We start from the raw sequence: 20600 nt of genomic DNA, 5'->3' as shown, positions 1-20600 counted from the left end.
TGGCTGGCTCCCCCAGTGGCTCCACTCTGCTCGGGCCAGTTCATCACTGCTTGCAGCCTTAATTAATTAATTTGTGTTCCTGGCCACCTGACTGATCCAAGTCCAATAGCTGCTCTTCTTTTTCCTCTGTTTTGGTCTTCACTAATGCATGAGAGAAATATCTTAAGCTTGCAAGATGTTTAATGTCAGATGTAAGCTAGTCATCTGTCTGTCTGCTGTTGGTGCGACAGATTGCGTACAGCTAGTTTGTAAAAAAAAAAAGAAAAAAAAAGCTGAATGGAAATAAAATTCTCTGTCCAAGTGCAGTAAATAGTTTAATCCCCAGGTTGTCAGATACAGACACTGTGTCCCGGGATGGTGTCTGAGTTGGGAATGAGAAAAGATTGGGTGCAGAGTTGGTTGATATCTTTGGTGGGTTTGTCACTATAAGTGACCCCTCATATTATACATTATACATAATTTAAATCTCAATAAATATATTTGGAATGAGCGAAATGGACCAAAACTCAGATCCCAGTATTTTTAGGCGGAATCACGATATACAATTTTCATTGGTATTTTAAAAAAAGTGTAGCAAGTGTTAAGTTTTAACTCAACACCACAAGAAATTATCATCAACCGGTTTTTAAATAAAGACTTAATCAAATTCAAAACCTTCCACCTTTTGAAGCAATTTCATCAGAGTCAGATGCTCTTCATCTGCAATCCAAAATACCTCCAAATTACAGTACCATTGTTGTTTTTTGTCTTAGGAACTATATTTATATAGTTCTTGCTGTGCAAAGAGGAGAAAACAAACAGTGGTCATAAGTTAAGGCAACATCAAAAGATATTATAAATATCGGTATGGCGGTATTGTCTCAACTACCTATCTCTTTCTAAAATATATCCGTATAACTCATAACACCGACATACCGTCCAGCCCTAAAATATATTGATTCATGGAGCTGAGTACAGGGAAACAATGGAGAGCATCACATGCAGACAGCTGGGCACACAGGAACAGTTGAGTGATTTATTGGTGAAGTGAAGATACATGAGCTTACAAGCAATGGCAGACAGTCCAAACAGAAGGAGCCGATTTTTCAGAAAAGGTACAAGCAGGCATCAATTAAGGTTCAGGTGGAGCTTCCAGGTTCCAGGTTCCAGGTTTCAGAGGCTGGAAAGCAAAGGCATGAGGCAACATTGACTGTCTGGCAAGGATCAGGTGGAGGTGGACTGCTATGAATACTGTGTGAGGTAATTGGGTAATGAGGTGAGCAGTGGATGGATGCAGAGTGGCAGGTCTGAAGAGTTTTTTTTTTAGGAAAAAGCGCCATCTCTAAACTGAAGTTTTCTAGGAGTTTGTTCCAGATATGTGGAGCATAAAAACTGAAAGCTGCCTCCTCACGAGTAGCTGATTATGTAGTTGTCAATTATTATTCAATTTTTCAATGTCATCATTGCTTGCTGCAGTAGTTGTTCCAGCTGTGTCCTGCGGCAAGGTGCATGGTTATTAATGTAAATTAAATACTTAAATGCACCTTTTTGTAGTATATATACTAGGGATTGCTTACATGGGTTATGGTTGGACCAAAAATATTTTTTCTTGGTTTACACTTGCATAGTTTCAGTTGTGTTTTATGCTCAACAAGCATTTTTGAAACTAGAACATGTTACCTTACATCTCATGCATTGAATTTAAGCCCAAATTGTAAAAATTTGTCTCCTCTGGCTTCACTGTCTGCACAACATAGGACACACTCAGACCCATTCAGTGGAAAGGGAAAAACTCATTAAAATAAATAAATTAAAAACAACCTTTAATGGGTAAAAAGAGAGGAAAAAACTAAGCCGAGCCCTAATATACCTAGGCAAGTACGTTTTTTTAAAGGTTAAAATGTGAACTTATCTGGATTTTTTGCAGTTTGCTCTCTCTGTTGGCAGTTTCTTGTAAAAAATGATTAGACCACTCTTGTTTTCTTCACTTCATGCTTCATTTTAATGCCTGGTACAACTAAAGGTACATTTGTTTGGACAAATATAATGATAACAACAAAAATAGCTGATAAGAGTTTAATTTAAGAGCTGATATCTAGACATTTTCCATGGTTTTCTTGATAATGATTTTGGTTATTATCAAGAAAACTATGGGAAATGTCTAGATATCAGTCGTACCAGGCATTTAAATGAATAAGAAATTGAAGGAAATGGGTGGTCTAATATTTTTTTCCATGACTTTATATGCTAATAAGTTGTCTTTTATGGGCCAAAATCAACCAGAATCATTATTTTGTCAGGATGTAAAAACATGTTTCCCTTTTTTTTTTCCGCATCACTTATCCCAGTAACTACACATTTGCCACCAGTGCTTTGAAAGCTTAGTATCTAACAAATGTACACACAGTAATGTTTCCCAGGAAGCTTTCGAAGCTCACTGTCGTACATTTTAACTTTGTGTTTTGGATGTTTTGATGCCAGTTTCGGTGGAAATGAACCCCGAGGTCAGCTAATGCTGCAGAGTGATTTTAAACTACACGCGAGCTAGAAAGCAAATTGGGTTGCTAGATAGAGCTGATGTTTTATAACTGGAATAAACATTACCAGTGTTTTACTTCAAATTTTTGGCAGCCTAACAACTCATGGCTTGTTTTTGCAGCTGACAGCCAAGCTGGGAGTGACACCAAGATGACTGTGGAGGATCTTTTCAAACCTGAGTTCAAGGCCCACGACCCCGAGGCCAAATGGATCAATGGTGAGTGATCCACTACCTTTAATGTACCTGTTTCTGTTCATTCCTTCAGCCCGGGATGGAAATGAGTACAGGTACATCTAAAAAAAAATGAGAATATCATGAAAAAGTTCAATATTTTTTGTCAGTTATTTCAGAAAGTGAAACTTGTATATTATATAGATTCATTACACATAGAATGAAATATTTCAAGCCTGTATTTGCTGTGGGCTCAGTCCCTATGTGTCCCAAATGGCGTGTCTTCTACCACTGTGCTCGAGGTAGGTGTAAAACATCTTACTTGCTGTAGCCAGCAGGGGGCGCTATGACTGTGTGTCACTATTGAGATGTGGGTGTGTTCGGGGCTGGACCCGAATCACGTGTGTGAAATTTGGGACAGATTGGACAATATATTGTCAAGTTGTCCAGTCTGGTGTTAGATGGCGAGACGCCATATTTTGCCGCCATGCCATGCCCACATAGTGTGACCGTCGGTAAAGCTTTCAATAACTTTTGAGCCCAAAGGTCTTGTGATGCTACTGACAAAGTTTGAAGTCAATGGGGTGATATCTGTAGGAGGAGTTCGTTAAAGTATGCAGCGTGGAAATGGGTAAAAACATAGAATTGTGCGATATTCAAACCAAGATGGCGGACTTCCTGTTGGGTTTGAGGTATGGGTCCAAGAGGCTTTTTGGTGCGTCTTCACATGATTCGTGTGTGTACCAAATTTCGTGTCTCTCCGTGAAGCCTACTGCAAGGGCTAAGTATAAAACATGTGACTTCCTGTAGCCAGCGGGGGGCGCTATGACCGTGTGTCAATATTAACATGTGGGTGTGTTCCGGGCTGGACCCTAATCACGTGTGTGAAATTTGGGATAGATTGGAGAATGTATGGTCAAGTTATCCAGTCTGGTGTTAGATGGCGAGATGGCATATTTTGCCGCCATGCCACGCCCACATAGTGTGAAGGTCAGTCAAGGTGTTGATAAGTTGTGTTCCCCAAGGGGTTGTGATGGTACTGACCAAGTTTGAAGTCAAAGAGATTAAATCTGTAGGAGGAGTTTGTTAAAGTATGCAAACGTGGTCATTTGATGAAAGGGGGTGTGGATTAAGCATAAGGGGCGGGGCTTTATGAAATATTGTTATGTAGAAGTGTTAAGGGCTGGACGGTGATGAAGCATTTAAATAAGGTAATATAAAGATTTTGAATGCTTAAATATCATCTTTGCCATTTTTTAATAAGCTAATGTGCCCCTGTGATTAAACACTGGCCCCTCCTTGGCCCCCACAGTAAAACTGGTCTAGAACCGCCACTGATAAGTGTATATATTCATGTTATTGGCAATGAGCAGATTTCTACTTCTATGAAGACATCTGAATTTGGTAGTTCTGAGGCTTCATCAGGCTTTATTGCCTGCATGTTTAATGGAATGACACAATAAGCACACATGTGGCCCAGTCATTATTACAGTCAGTGAAGTGATGGTAAACTGACTCCACCACCTGTCCCCTCCTTCATGCTGCTCTACGTATATTTCAACCTGGTCTCACAGGAATCCGTGAAATAGCCACGGAATCACTCAAATTTCCGTGAAACTGACACGGATTTCGCTACAATGCAAGTTAATGACAGTCATATCCCGTGGCTATTCCAACATACAAGTGATTATGTACATTCACTGAGTGAATATTTAGAAAATAAAACATATATTTCTTGCTAGAAATGTGATCATAATCCATTTTTATGCAGAAACTATGTCAAAATATTGATTTTTTCACTAAAAATGAGAAAACTGGGGCGTCCCGGTGGCTCACACTGGTAGAGCGCATACCATTAAGGCTGAGTCCTTCCTGCGGCGGACCCGGGTTCGAATCCGACCGGAGGTCCCTTTGCCGCATGTCTTCCGCTTTGTCTCCCCCTTTCTATCTATCACTTTCAATAAAGCAAAAATGCCAAAAAAATAATCTTTAAAAAAAAAAAAAAAAAAAAAAATGGGGGATATGACTGTCATTAACTTGCATTGTAGTGAAATCCGTGTCAGTTTCACGGAAATTTGAGTGATTCCGTGGCTATTCCACGGATTTTGAGTTAAGCGAATCCGTGGCTATTTCACGGATTCCTGTGAGACCAGGTTGGTATATTTATACATCTCTGACATGAACGACACCTCGATGAGTTGCGTGTGTGCTGTGCAAAAGCAAACAACAGGCCTGACATCTCTCTCTGCTGTCTCTTTGTAATTGTGGCTCAGTAAAACCTGGAGCAGACAGCAGAGTTTTAAACAAGGCTGCCATGTCTCACCCGGGCTTTACCTTGCATGTACTTATGCAAATTCAGTTGGGATTTATTTTCCCTCGCCTTATTTACATTGTATTGATTCCTTATTTGCCAGAAGGGGATCATATGTTAAGCCTGGAAGGCTTTGGCTGGAAATAAACCACATCAAGTGAAGTGCAAGAGAATCTGATTATGGTTGGCCGAGGGGAGGGAGAAGATAACGATACCTCCGAGGGAAGGGATGGACAGGATTGTGGCGTTCCCTCATCGCTCTCCGTCTGGCTCCTTTCCTGCGGATTAGTGTGTTTGTTTTGGCTTTCCCCTTCGTTGCCCATCGACTGCGTGACTCTCACTCCACGCCCGCGGGCAAGGGCAAGAGGCAAGGCCTTTCTGTCCATCAATATTTCATTCCCGGGTGACATTTTTCCACTATCTTCGCAACTCCATCTCATTCCCCGAGCTGACCTCAGGCTAGACAGAGAGAGCGGCGGTGTTGTGCGATGAGGCAGTCAGAAAAGTCAGCTTTATAGGGCGGTTTGTGGATGGATGGGGCAAAATAGACCCCGGACAAATGGGAGAAGATAACAGACAGACGGGCGGGAGGAAAGATTGATCACCAGGATTTGGAGCAAAAATGAGATTTCTTTTACCCTAAGTCAGAGGCTTTGGAGGTTTGGGCTTCAAAGTCTTTCATCCCTGTCTAATCTGAACGGGCAAATCATGTGATCTAATGAATAGTCAAGTGGGATGAAGAGCATTTAGTGTGTTTTCTGACTTAAGTTACAGAGAAACAAGTCATGATGTTTCAGTCAGGTGATGCTCTTTAGACAGCATGGTGCACTGATATAGAAAACCATAATAATAATAATTATCAATATAATTAATGTCATTTTATTATTATATAATTTCATGCTGATTTCCTGTGCTTGTTTGTTGTTGGTTTTATTTCTATATTATATATATAAATATATACTAGTTTAGTTTTTTGTGTTGTTTTTATTGTTGTTTGCTTTTGTTTCTTAGTTGAGGTGTGTTTCCTTTTCTTTATCATCTGGATTTGAAGCTGTCTTATGTTTGTACAAGTAAAAATAAAAATATATTTTTTTAAAATCACAGAAAATAAAATAAATAAAAATAAAAATAAATAAATAAAATAAAATTCTAAGTAACACACTGATACCACACCACTGTGTAGCCTGTTGTTGAAATAAAAAAAAAATATTATTATTTTTTTTGTTATTGAAATTAAAAAAATATAATTAAATGATCTGTTATTTTACTTAAAGATTCCAAAATAAAATGGATGAAATAATCTGAAATGAATAAAAATGTAAAATAAAACAGACACAGAAGTAAAATAAAATTCTAGGTGTCACAATGATAATTTATGAATATTAAATATATTAAAGGTTGATGACTGAAACATGAGTTATGTTGATTTAAAGGAAAAAAGACAAGAAAAGTCTAATTTATTAACAAGTATTATTATTATTAAATTATGTTTTACTATACGATTAGGGAAAAAATGGATAAAATAACATGAAAATACAATAAAAACACCTGTATTTAGCATATCAAACCTTAGAGATGGGCATCAATAAGACAATAGATTTTGCAGCATGTGTTTGAACGAACCTGTTAGTTTAGGCTGAACCCAACAGCCAGACTGAGATCATCATGTCTACCTCCAGACGAGCTCTGCTGCTACGATGTGTGAGGGTAGATGTGATTGTAGCATAAATTCAATAGTTAAACCAGTTAAATGAGCAGATCTATGCGCTCATTAAGGAAAGTGATCTCCTCAACAGTCTCCACAGGATCAGAGGGCTGTAGAGACAAACTCACAGGCTGCGGTCGAATAGTCAAATTTGCTTAGGAACCTTCCTAACTGAGTGAAATGACCCGGAAGTATTATCGTAGCCGCCATGATAATAGCTGTTCGAATTCTCTAACTGTTAAGGAAAGGAGCTTCAATGCTTCCTTTAGTATCTCCTTTAGCATAGGATACACCGGACCATCCTTTACGAAAGGAAAGGAGGTAATGCCGTCCCACAATTCCTTGCGGTTGCAGCATATAAGGCTGACTGGTCACGAGAAGAAACGACGTCATCAACATTCGCCGTCGCGTGATGACGTAGACTAAGTGTAAGTGCAGTCGGATTCTCTAAACACCGCGATCGTCTTCTCCTAACTCCTCATGAATTGTCCTTCTCATCTTTCCTTGACCTCGTGACGTTTTCCATTGAGGTTAAGGAAAAGTGGTTAGGAAAGGACTTAGGAGCTGATTTTTTTGACTATTCGACCGCAGCCACAATATCAATCTGTCCACATCTCAGCACCACGGAGAGCGCCGTGGATCTGTCAGTAATACCCCGATCTGTTAGTTCTGACTGTGGCATGTTGGAGGCTGTCTGAGGAAGGACTCACCTTTCAGTCTGCTTCTGTGTTGTTCCTGCCTGTTCTCCTCTCAAAAACAAGAGTATAGGTCGTGTACAGGCAGCGAAAAACGAGTAATATTTACGTATTTCACCGTCCGCCACCATCTTGCTGCCAAAGTAGTGATTGACAGCCAAGCGAAGTTTAACCCTTTGATGCACAACATGGGTCTAAAGTGACCCGACTGGTTTTTAATTTTCTATGTCTTTGCAATTAATTAATTTCATCATTCAGTATTCCAGGTTTTCCTAAATCAACTTGTTTTTGATCATCATACATCCTAGTTTTTTGTTTTCATTTCTTACTTTTTGAATAAAAACCCTTTTTGTATCACTACTCTTCCAATGCACAGCATGGGTCAAAAAATGTCATTATGGGGGTATTGTGTGTATAATTTTAAGGGAAAATGAATTTAATCAATTTTGGAATAAGGCTGAAACATAAAAAAATGTGGAAAAAATGAAGCGCTGTGAAAACCTTCCAGATACACTGAATGTGTGACAAAATGATACATAAACATGTTAAATATATGAAATATATGAGTGTGGAAAGTAACTATTTGAAACAAATTACTATTATTATAGTATTAGGTCATTTAATTTTAAATCAAATTTGGATGAATGAGTCATTTTTGACCCATGTTGTGCATTAGAAGGGTTGTCCATATGTTGTGCATCAAAGGGTTAATAGGGCGGATTCCCACATTTGTTTGGAGCCTGGGCTGAGGAATGGGTCGGACAAATGGCGGACTGTCACCCACACTGTAAACAAAACAAACAATAGCTACTCAAAGGAAAAAAAAATAGATACGCCAGTTCTTTTATTCCCTCAGCTATCAAGCTGCTAAATGCTACCGATAGCAGTAATTAGTCATTTATTTATTTAGGTGGAAATGTATTTATTTATTTATTACTCTTCCCCTCATTTTGTCCTGAGATTGTTTGCACTGTGGTCCATTGGGGATTGGATATTGCTGCTACCCTCACACTGATTTGTTACCACTGACAGTGGGAATTGTTTGGTTCATGTGCTGTCCTGCTTTTGTTTTGTTTGTTTGTTTTGTTTGTTGTTTTGTTTTTGCTTTGTCTCGTGCGCTGTCTGACTGGAGACTGCAAACTGAATTGCCCTAAAGTTGTTTGAATTGAATGAATTGAATCAATAAAATTGAGGCATCAGTTTGCACGCAATATTATTTATTAAATTTAACTACGTTACAAGTTGAGTTAATAAAAACTTAACAGGAAGTGCCTGTCAATTAAAAACAGACTAATTTTATTGTGTGGGATTCATTCAAAATTCCCTTGATTTAGAAATACATACCCCTAAAGATTATATTTAATGTGATCAAAATAAGTAGATTCTATAAACATTTTTCTATTAAAGTTACTTAAACAACTGCCTCAAAATCAAGCACTTATTTATATTTGATACATTTTAGGAAATATATTAAGGAAAATTAATTGACTACAGAATAATTTATAACAGTGCAGAAGAGCGGGGTTTGCCTCAAGTAAATGATTTTTAACTTACATCCATCCATCCATCCATGTTCCTCCGCTTATACGGGGCTGGGTCGCGGGGGCAGCAGGATAAACAGGGCATCCAGACGTCCCTCTCCCCAGCCTCAACATCCAGCAGGTTTTTGAACGTAACTTGCGGTAGTCACGTCACCCTCGTAACTACTTCACTTCCAGCATTTACCTACATTTATTTACTCTTTAAACTGTCTTTTATAACGCCTTACCAGGAAGTTTGTTGCCCTAAACCTAGGTCAGTGGTTTTATAACATAAATCCACAGAAACTGACGTGTTTGCTATTTTTAGAACGCACTGTGAAACGTACATACGTGTCATAATTTATGGTACTGACACATGACCTCTTCTGTCTTGTTGTTTGTTCTGCTGATCAGCACATCTGGTTAATTCAGCCTTTATTTTGAAATGTTTCCACAGATGTACCCCACTTGACTAAACACTGTACATGTTTCAGATGACAGACAATCACTAGAGCACTGCCAGAACTTTTTCAGATAGATGTCAGGCTTTAGAAGTTGTGTCCTGTGTGTTTGAGTGCTAGACATATCTGGTGACTTTAATCAAAGCTCAGTTAAATGAGTGCCGATGTAAATTACAGATGGATTGGTTGCTACAATCTGGCATTAGTTAAATGAAGTGCGTCATTAAATTTGCTGCTAAGAGCACTGTGAATTATCAGGTTCACTTCCATCTCTGTGGTAATGGAGCCCGTTTTTCACAGGACACTGTTTCTTTGAAATGCATCACCTCTTCAGCGTGTTGATGATGATGACTACTATAACCCCCAATTACCTGCTGTTTGGACCGGTGAATTAGCATCTGCTGATTGGACCATGCATCATTAAATCAATCACGCTGAAGTTGCTATTAGATTAGAAATATTATCCTGCAGACTGTCTTTTTTATCTATGTTTCTATGTATTCTGAATAGTCAGGCGGCTTAGGACCAGATTTAAGAATAAAGGGGACACGCCGGACAAAAGCACTACATTTTTTCCACATGCTCTCTATCACCATAGTTTTAAATTTTTGGTAGGAGCCACTTCATCAAGATTGTGGATCGGAGATGGCACGCATATAAAGTCTATGAGAACTAATTTATCTTCCAATCCACTTAAAAAATCAATATTGGTGTCAAAATATGCATTTTCTGGGTCAAGGAATCATTTAAAGCTATTGAGAATATCACTAGAGATCTGACATGAGATTAAAGCGTTCCCTTGATTTTTTTTTTTTGAGCAGTGTACATTGCAGCTAATCCGCTCTCAGCTATGAACATAGATTCATTTTCAGCTCAGGATTCCTTGCTGCAGCACTTGAAGACCTACCAGTCTGGGTAAAAACAAACATATCTATTTGATCAAATAATTATCTAGTGATATTCTCAATAGCTTTAAATGATTCATGACACAGAAAATGTATATTTTGACACCAAGATTGACCTTCTAATTGGCTTGGAAGATATAGAGTTTCTCATAGACTTTATATGGCTGCCATCCAAAGTGGCTCCTACCAAAAATTGAAACCTATGGTGATAGAGAGCATGTGGAAAAAATGTGGTGCTTTTGTCCGACGTGTCCCCTTTATTCGGCTAAGCCGCCTGACTAGAAAGGCTCCCATCCACCCAGACATCTCTGCAGTGTTACATGAAATTCATTGTCATTCTGATGCATGCATGGCTGTTATCGATGAAGATCTGCTGTGAGATTATAGGGAGACATCTGGTTAATGTCGAGGACATGTGCAAGAAATGACATGCACAGTCTTCTCCAGCTGCTGTGAGTGTGTATCTGCGTCAGCGTGTGTTTCACACTGATGCATGTGACTGAGAAAGTCACATTCAGCTGCTGCCACGCATGATTCAGTGAGCGTCACTCTGCATCAGTACCGCTCCCCTCGCAGGCCGCGCTCCCTCAGCCTATCACTGACAATCTGCTGAGAGAATGGCATCATATTGCGTGACGTTGGCCCAGCCAGGAGAAGATAACACACCAGTTGGTTCATTTATGCTCTCCAAGACAGAAACTGTTCACTTACTAGACAGTTGGTAGAGTGGAGTAACATTTAAAACATTTTCGGAACAGCTGTTTTTTCTTTGTACGCCACACAAACAAAACATACCCAGAGACACATCATCCTGTGCTTTTAACAGCCAGTGACCTCAGTTTTAGTGCAAGTGAACAAACAGCATATCATGCTCCTGTATGTTAAAGGTAGTGTTGGAAAAAGTATTCAGATCTCTTACTTCAATAAAAGTAATAGTAATAGTAATACCACATTGCAAAATCACTCCACAAGTAAAAGTCCTGCATTCAAAAGTATCAGCATCAAAATGTACTTAAAGTATCAAAAGTAAAAGAACTCGTTATGCAGATTGTTTAATATATTCAAAATATATTTGATTATTATTATTATTATTTTTGATGTAATGGTTACCAAAATTAACATTTCATTTCATTTTGCATCTCTTTGTGATTGTTTGTAATTCTTTGGAATCATTTTGTGTCTCTTTTTTGGTAATTTTGTGTAATGTTTTGGTTGTTTTTTAATATTTTGCATCTCTTTCTGGTTGTTTGCTTGTCTTAGTTGTCGTTCTGTGTCTCTTTGTGGTCATTCTGTCTTCTTTTGTCATCGTTTTGTGTCATTATACTTCACTTTGTGTTCGTTTTACATCTAGTTGTTTTATGGTGATTTTCAAAGCTGTTATGTGACTTCAATGAAAATAGTATAATACAATACAGTACAATAAAAAGACTGAAGTGAAATTATTAGACTGAGAATTTTCTCTTATTTGACAAAACAATTCTTAATTTAATTTAATTTTGTGGACACATAATGCAGTTAAACAGTTAAATCGCAACATATTGTATCAATACTCACCATGTCGCAAAATGCTTAAAATTGCAATTGTGACTTCTATATGGTATCGGGATAAAACCGCATAGTGGGGCCTCTAGTGCAGAATGCCACATGCTAAACAAGCATAACTGCATATGTTACAAATTGTGACCTTTCAAATGAAGCCGAATATATGTATTTCAAATTTCAAAGTATGTTCAGAGCTTTGGCTCAAGTTTTTTCTATCACTAACCCTTCCTCTACCTCTAAACCTAGCAGGGCACATTGCACATAATGTGTGTGTACCCTGATGTTTATACCTGTTACATTGGAAGGACATTTCAGAACTCTGTTGTTGTGAGTGTCCTGTAAATATTAGAATATTAGAATGTGGATTTTAACAGGCTTGTAGTTTTAACAGGCCAAACACGCAACAAGCAGGTTATGAGGCGCATCAAACTGCTTTGCTGTCCCTGTCCGACCTTGTTTTGTTTGGAGCATCAGATGAGGAGCCAGCCAGCAAAGCTGTTTTTTCTGCAGCTGTTCGTACTGTTTTCATCCATTTATCCTGCATGTCATTACAATAATTCAGTTAGCCTGATTGCCAGCTGACGTTAGCTCCATTAGCTCGGCTTAAAACTTTAACAACAATACAACTAAAGTTCAATGGAAACAACCAACAGTTATCATTTGGAACAGTCTTCCCTCCACAATAAGGGAATGTCCCACTTACTCTTCTTTTAAAGGAAATCTGAAACAATGGCTCAAATCACATCAAAAGTGTGACCACTAACTGGACTTGAGACGACTTGAACATTACTTTTTATTGCATAGTTATATCCTGTCTGGGTCTGCTATGTGTTGTGTGTGTGTGTGTGTGTGTGTGTTGTCTCCTCTATTTGTATCTTACCTATGTACTTGCTGTCTTTTATATTTGTATTTATTTTTAATTTTCTTAGGGACTACGGATGCAAACTAGCAGCCTTGCTATAATCCGGCATATTTACAAAGATGTTTATCGATGCTCATTAATGTGCAAATTATAAAGTATTTGTAAAGTATTCGTAAGTTTAGACCCTCAGTAGTCATGTAAGCATAACAGACCAACTCTGTATCATGTATCATGATCATTTATTAACAGCTACTGCTCATATAAGTTTACCTGCTACATAAACATAACAACAGCAATTAATTAACATTATACAGATGCAGTGGCGGTTCTACACAGGGGCCTCCAGGGGCCACTGCCCCTGTGAAGGAGCCCTTGGCCCCTGCTGTGGCCCCTGTGTCAAATTAATAATAAAATGATCAATTTATAACGATGAACAATGGAACAATTCTAACCTTTTTTTTTGTTCAAACAATATCTCATTGTACACAAAAGGAACCCAGAATGTTACATTGTATAATATTTTAACTCTATGGAGTCTTATAGGGCAATTTTTCATGTCTTTACATGTCTTTGTAAGTCATTTTGTGTCTTTTTTTTGGTCATTTTGTGTCTTTTTTGTCATTGGTGTCATTTATGTGTCTTTTTTGTGTCTGTTTTAGTTATTTTGTGTCTTTTTGTGGTCATTTTGTGTCTTTTTTTAAAATCATTTTTATGTCTTCTGTGGGTTTTTTTTTTTGTTATTCTGTCTTCTCATTTTGTGTCTTTGTTGGTCATTTTGTGTCTTTTTCAAGACATTCAAAAATTTTGAATGCTTAAATATCATCTTTGCCATTTTTTCATGTGCTAATGTGCCCCTCTGATTAAACACTGGCCCCTCCTTGGCCCCCACAGTAAAATTGGTCTAGAACCGCCATTGTACAGATGAATGATTACCTGGAAGAAGATGTGGTGTTAGAATGAGTTCTATTCACCTGAGCCTTGTCAGTTTTAGAGGAAGTCATCCCTCCAGCCCACACTGTGTTTTGCTTATTGTTTTTCCACTGTGCAGAATGATGCATGTGCAGACACGTAAACACTTTTTTCACATTCATCCGCTGCAGAGAGAAGGTGCCGCCGTGTTCACATTAAAACTCAGTGTAACACGTGTATATACAAGCCTGTCTTTGTGTGATCACTGCTCATTTGAAAGCCAATATTCTGCTTCCACTGGGGTGACACTGAACCTTGAACCCTCCTGTTCTCAGAATGGATTTTTTAGTGAAGTGGGAGAATATTTGCAAGTTTTTCTTTTCAAATGGGTAATTGAACTAAAAAAACACCAGTCTTCAATATCAGTTGTCTCTGTAATAATAATTCTCAAATTTTCTTAATTCTAACTTTGGTTTAAGCTCTTATTTGAAGCTAAGAATTCAAGTAATTTACGTCAGACTGGTGCATGTGCACGTCTACGAATCATTGCTCACCTCAATAAATGGTCAGCACTACACTAATCCCTGTAAATCCATTATTGAGTCTTTGCTGTCAATACTGTTTACCTCGTACAAATTATCACTCCACATCACCCAATTACCAGTCAGCTGCACGGCCTGTCAATTCTCTTCCTTCACGGCAATAATATCTGTCTTTTTTATGACCTGAAAAGCAGGCTTGTTGCTGACAGATTAATAAATCCCTGCAGGACTGTCTGGGTGTATAATTATACCGAGCAGCTCCCACAAATAAACACATGTAATTATGTGTAAATGAAACTGGGTGCTGCTCAAATGCTCTATTACTTAAATTAAGTGTTATAGAAAATGCAGATTATCAGTGGTGGAGGTTCGTATTTTTTGTTGTTATAGAGGGAACAACTACCATATTACTGTATCTCCCTCACACATTATTACAGTTAATGACTTTTAATGAAATATCCTCTATTTTGTTAATAATTGTAGAATGATATACCAGGGTTCCTGGTGCATGTATTTACTAAGCATCATACTAAGCAAGAACGTGTTAGATCCGCCTTCAAAATAAAAGCAAACACATGTGGCTTTCTAAATTCTTTCTAAATTGCGGATTGATATTTGCACAAACACACCATCCCAGGGACAAATAACCCTTTACCCCCGCTGCTGAAAAAAATCCTACAGGAAACACTGTATACAGTAGGCTGGTTAATACCTAATGTATGTATAATGTATATGTAAGTGGATCCATCTGCCCGTCTGTCTGTTAATTGAATGTTTTTTATGATCAGTAGGGGTCACAAGTGATCAACAACCACTTCAATTACATAGCAAAGTCATTTCAGGCAAATGGCTGAATTAAAAACTAGCATTACCTTCACTTGTCTTTTGCAGGACGCATTTTGGCCATGAGTGCATAAAGGAAGCTCATGCTTTTCATTTTGGTGCCCTGCAGGATCACATTTGGGTTTTTTCATGTTACTTGCCCAAAAAGCACCAATAATAATAATAATAATAATAATAATAATAATAACTTACATTTATATTGCGGCTTTCAAGAAACCCAAGGCCACTTTATGATACGATACAGAAGGCATGACTTAAAAATTGGGCACCGATGATAGGTATGGAGGAGCAAGGGCCTGGAGGGATTATAGGTCAGGAGGGGGAGTTTGTAATCAATGCGTGATTGGTGGGGGTGATGTGCTGCAAGGGCTTGGACCGGGAGAGAAATCTGGCGGGATTTCAGGGATTTGGTTGGGAACAGGACGAAGACAACGGATGAAGGCGTGTATTAGAGTTTCAGCCACAGAGTCAGGGAGTGAGTTGGACTGTGGAGATGTTTTTGAGATATTTTTTTCAGATTTGATGTGAGATTGGAAGGAGAGGGTGGAGTCCAAAATGACGCCGAGGTTGCAGACCTCACCAGTGTTAAAATTACTTTCCATCATCAACCGTGGCAGAAATAACCCCTACTGTTGCATTGTACCTGTTATGGAAGTCCCAGATATGTCAGAAAACCAAACACCATCACGTCTGATTTAATAATATTATGAATTCACCTTCACATCACTTTCTCCAGGAACTGTGTGTGACTTACTGCAGTGGTATGTACCCAAAATAAACTGGAATGCAATAAATGAATCAAAAGTATCCTGGAATATCTACAACATGATGCCAGTGTGTGAAAAATCTGAATTCATGCTTTGTCAGGTCTGTCTGCAAGACGACAAGCAAACAACTTTTAAAATGTTTGTTTTCTAAGTGGAGTTTGGATCCATCTGAGCGATGCAGAGCAGAGAGCTGCTTCACAGAATGCCTTTTTTTTTTTACGTGTGCTATTTCCAAGCTCAGCTGTTTATGGTTGCTTTTTATGCTTTTTATGCTGACTTTCCTATTCTTTCCTAGCAAAAGTGTCTTTTAGGACTCACAGAATGTTTCAGGATACATTTAAATATTCCATACACAATATATTCACATGTCAATCTGCTCCACAAGCTATATTATTAACAGGTGAAATGTCTGCCCATATAGAGTAGATGATGATAGTGTACATGCAGTAATGGGGGGACATGTGGTGAAGGACAGTCCTATCTTAAGTCCAGTCTGTGCGTCCTTGACGATGATAAATGCTTCCCTGTCCTGGCCTCATTACTGACTGAAGCTGACTGATTCTGGTTTAACTAATGGAAAATCCAGATTCCAGAGTCTTTATGAATTCTGGTTAACCCTGTCAGAGAAATTGTCTTTTACAAAGTCAATGCCATGGAAACGGTTTGAAAACGTGTATCCACATATGTAGATATTTTCCACTTCCCAAGTCCTGAAAAACAAGAGAGTGTCGTTCATATGGGCTCATCTCGAAAAAAAGGTCAGTGAATGAAGATAGGGTTGGATGAGGTTGCTCAATCTTGCAGACATTTCTTTTTCCAGTGGCCACTTGTGGTATTTACAAGAGTCCTTACTGAGTGGGGGAAAAAAGCCTTCTCCTACTTTGCGCCACGGTGTTTAAATATTCTGCAAAGCTAGCAACCATGGGAAAATTTTAAACAATTCAAATGGTCCATGTAACTAACTTTGTTGTACCGGAGTTGGATTCAGTACCTTCCTGTATGTACAATGTATGTATTGCCTACTTTTCCTTTCTGCTGTTTTTACCATATGTTGCCATGTATTGTCACTATCATTTTAATGTGTAACTGGCAACCGGTCTTGGCCAGCTCTCCCTCGAAAAAGAGATTTCAATCTCAAGGGACTTCCTGTTAAAATAAAGGTATAAAAAGGGTATGAAAAGGAAATAAAAAATAAAGTAAAAATTGCAGCTCCAAATCCCATTGCAGCCCAAAAAATAATTTTCCCAATAGACCACCATTATAAGAGAGAGTATTAAAAGTGTTGACAGGACACACTGAACTGCAAACAAGGTCAGTTATGACTCTTTGTATCATCATATTTAATCCATGTTGGTTTTAAATTTGTAAAACTTTCTTCTAGCCGAGAAAAAACATTTAAATACTTGTCAACATCACAACTGGCCATGTGGGAACTCAGGGTCAGTATATATAAAAGCCACTCACTTTCACTTTCAACCACACGTTCCCCAATGTTAGACCAACAAGCCTGAATATGTTAAGCGATAACACATTTCATATGAAGTGAAACTAAGGAAAGAAAACAATGCAAAGGTACAAAATATCTTAAAAAATGTGCAGGCAGGCAGCCAGGCCCAACAGCAAACACAAATGCTGACAAATGTGCCAGAACAGAAAGCCCACACAGCAGCCGGTGTTAGGGTTTGGTGTGGTGGCAGCCGTATAAAAAAGGCAAAAACGAATGCTATTAATAATCATAGTTGGGGTAATCTCATTCTCTGGAGGTTAATTAAACTGCATTTTCATTCACAGTGGGTCCAATACTGTAGAAGTAAACCTGGAAGCTTGAAATCTTGGTTTAATGGTTTAATTGATAATGATTTTGGTTATTATCAAGAAAACCATGGAAAATGTCTAGATATCAGCTCTTAAATTAAACTCTTATGAGCTATTTTTGTTGTTTTAATTACATTTGTCCAAACAAAGGTACCTTTAATTGTACCGGGCATTAAAACAAACAATAAACTGAAGAAAACAAGGGTGGTCTAATAATTTTTTGTCGATGGGGCTGACAAACGATTGGTTCTGTGATGATGATTTAGATTGGAGATCTTGTTGACTCAGTGTGGATGGAAGTTGCTGTATGAGCAGATCCAGATAAAACCACAAGCAGCAACACAGGAGCCCTAAACTTTCAGATTTTTTTTTCTCCAAAAACATTCAGGAGAAGATTAGTCCCATCCAGCTTCACCAGTCCCAAAATTGGATGTGCCAAAAATAGTATTCTGAGGCGGATATCCTCTACCTTAGAGGAAATGACGCCCTTGAACCTACCAGCGCAGGTCTGCTGCAACACAGGAAATGAGCACCATTCTCTCCCATGCTCATTTGTATCGGCACTAGAGACAGACCATATAACTTCGAGATGATCTTTGCCACCAATTTTCCCTTCAAGTGAGCCACTTACCTTGGCACTGACACATTCCATCGCTCTCTCTGTGGGCCACTATTTGGTTTAATCATTGTTTTCCTTCCACACCTCTTATTCTAAATCAAGAATTTGGCATGAAGCTCTCGGCCGGACTGTCAATGAACGGGCTCCGACCCAAGCCGCAGTCGGGCGGGGTGTGGATGCACTGACACACTCCGACTAAAGCTTGTGGGTGTCTTTCATGGCTTAAGATAGTGTGAACATTATTAAAGTGTAAAGCATGCTGTAATTACATGTCACTGCCAGATGATGGTCTGATTCCAAATAGATGTTTGTGTGCCAGCAGACTTGTTTTCTTCAGCGGATGACTAATCACTCCAGCGCTCCGCTCAGGAGGTCTTCTCTCGTTTAGCCATCAACCCACCTTGATTTTCTTTCATTTTCCTAATTAGCTACATGATCACACCAATTAATCCCTATTCCCCTGCCACTCAGCGTGGTGGCTAAAGGAGTAAAAGATCAGCCACGTCGCCGTCAGCTGCCAGCGATCAGCAAAGTGGGCTGCAACATATGGATCGGTGGAAGGGAAGCAGGGTGTTGAAAAGAGTAAATTGCATTCTTTTTAGACTGCTTTTCCACTCGCATGCCTTTGCAGCATCATTCTCAGGGGTTAATTAGGAATTGCATGCTCTGGTGCCTCCCATTAATTAACATTAGAGACTTCCCAAGCTGTGCTGGGAACTGCTGCTGAAGCGTCAGTGCAAGGAACACTGTGTTGCTCTCTGCTGACATGCAAATGTAGCACATACACACGACTGTTAGAGCGTGAAGGTTGTTAATGGCTGCATGCTATTGGCTGGCAGGTCCTGAGCTGAGAGCACCCGGACAGCTGTGAATACACACACAGATCGACACGTTAATGTAAGTCCTCTTTCTGCACCTCTTCGCATAGACTTAAACGTTCAGGCTTCCTCATTTGTTGAGCCCTCTGTACATATCTCACTCTTCTCCGTCTTCCATTAAGCTCCTGTTAGCACGTCCTATTTCTGAGGCTCCCTACATGCCCATTATCGTGGCTCTGAGCAGTGAGGGACGCTGATAAAAAGGGAGAGATTGTTCTCCCTGTGCCCTTTGTCTTTGTGTGTGATTTCCAACAGAGACGGTGCTGGAGTCAGGCATGAATACAGCAATTAGTGCACCACAGGTAAAGTGATTTAGTGCTGCTTTCTACACTTGGGCTGGTGTAAAAATGTTCAAACCTGTGTGATATTAAGCCAAACACTGGACCGGACCAGTATATGGGATTTCACCACGAGGTGTTACACCTGACTCAGCAGTGGTTTCAGTAAGAGCATAGCAACTCCGGTCCGGATGGCGGTAATGCATCTTTAAGCTTTAAGACAAGAAGAAGAAGAAAGTTCTGAAAGATATGTGCCAGCTTTTCGCCTTGGGGCAATCATAATGATCCCTTGAAGGTGTTATTCCACCCTTTCATGGTGCAGTCTGGCGTTGCAGAACGAGGACGAGGAGACGATGGTGACGTGTGTCGGACCAGCAGTGGTGCTGTGCAGTAGTACAGTGCTAATAAGCTGCACAGCTAACTCTGCAGCAGTACAGTGTGAATGTGCTGCAGCACCGGACACTGTGTACAGTTAGCATGCCGGTTTGTTTACAATAAGTGGCGGACGCTGTGCACAGTTAGCGCCGGCAGTTGTTGTGCAGCTGAACAGTTATTCAATGACGTGTGTTAGATGTCACGCGCAATGTCAAATATTCCGCCTTGCTGGGATGGACCGTTCATAGTGGTCCCGCTTCCAACAGTCCCACCAATTTTTCGCCGTCAGAGGTAGTCACAGAGACAAATTGGTGGGATCATTTGATCCTAGCATCCCGCTTCTGGCGCTTTCATAGTGCAGCCGAGACGTTACAGAGCCGTTCATGTCGCAGCATGAAAAGGCACTAAAATACAATTGAATTCCACTTTAAAGTCAGAACTCCTACTTTTCAACTTGGGGTAAATACATCTTTCCTGACTTCATTAAGAAGAAATTAACTGATGTCACGCAACAATGGCAGAAACCGTTAACGGCACAAAATCATCAACTGAAAGGCAACGTAAAGCAATAGCCTGTATTTAATTAAAATAATACAAAGTTATGTTTCTAAGTAGAAAAGTGCCATAAAATAAAATGTATCAAGTCAAATTAATTTATCAATGCTGCCATATGTACATACAGAGAACACAAATTGTGTTTCCCTCTTATCCCCGGTGCAAACAGCAATAAACATGAAATATAAAATACAAGATGTAAAATATAAATATAAAAACATATATAGAAGCAAGAAGACATCGACGAGTGTAAAGCATCTGTGAGCTCATATTTCATTTTTCCACTATTTCGTTTATATACACAACAAGACTGCACTGCTGAGAGTTCA

General features: G+C 39.1%; 1 protein-coding gene across 3 annotated transcripts in view; it reads left to right on the top strand.

The window, feature by feature from the left end:
- Positions 1-20600, top strand: part of LOC131978571 (inactive dipeptidyl peptidase 10-like) — a 323143-nt gene that overhangs the window by 183839 nt on the left and 118704 nt on the right. For all 3 annotated transcript variants that reach the window (XM_059342273.1, XM_059342271.1, XM_059342272.1), the window contains exon 3: positions 2639-2734. In XM_059342273.1, the coding sequence (XP_059198256.1) occupies positions 2639-2734 (96 nt within the window). The remainder of the gene's footprint in view (positions 1-2638; positions 2735-20600) is intronic.

Source organism: Centropristis striata, chromosome 10 (assembly GCF_030273125.1).
Source record: "Centropristis striata isolate RG_2023a ecotype Rhode Island chromosome 10, C.striata_1.0, whole genome shotgun sequence".
NCBI lineage: Eukaryota > Metazoa > Chordata > Actinopteri > Perciformes > Serranidae > Centropristis > Centropristis striata.
Note: the sequence above shows the minus strand (reverse complement) of the source record. Positions and strands in the feature narration are given on the sequence as shown.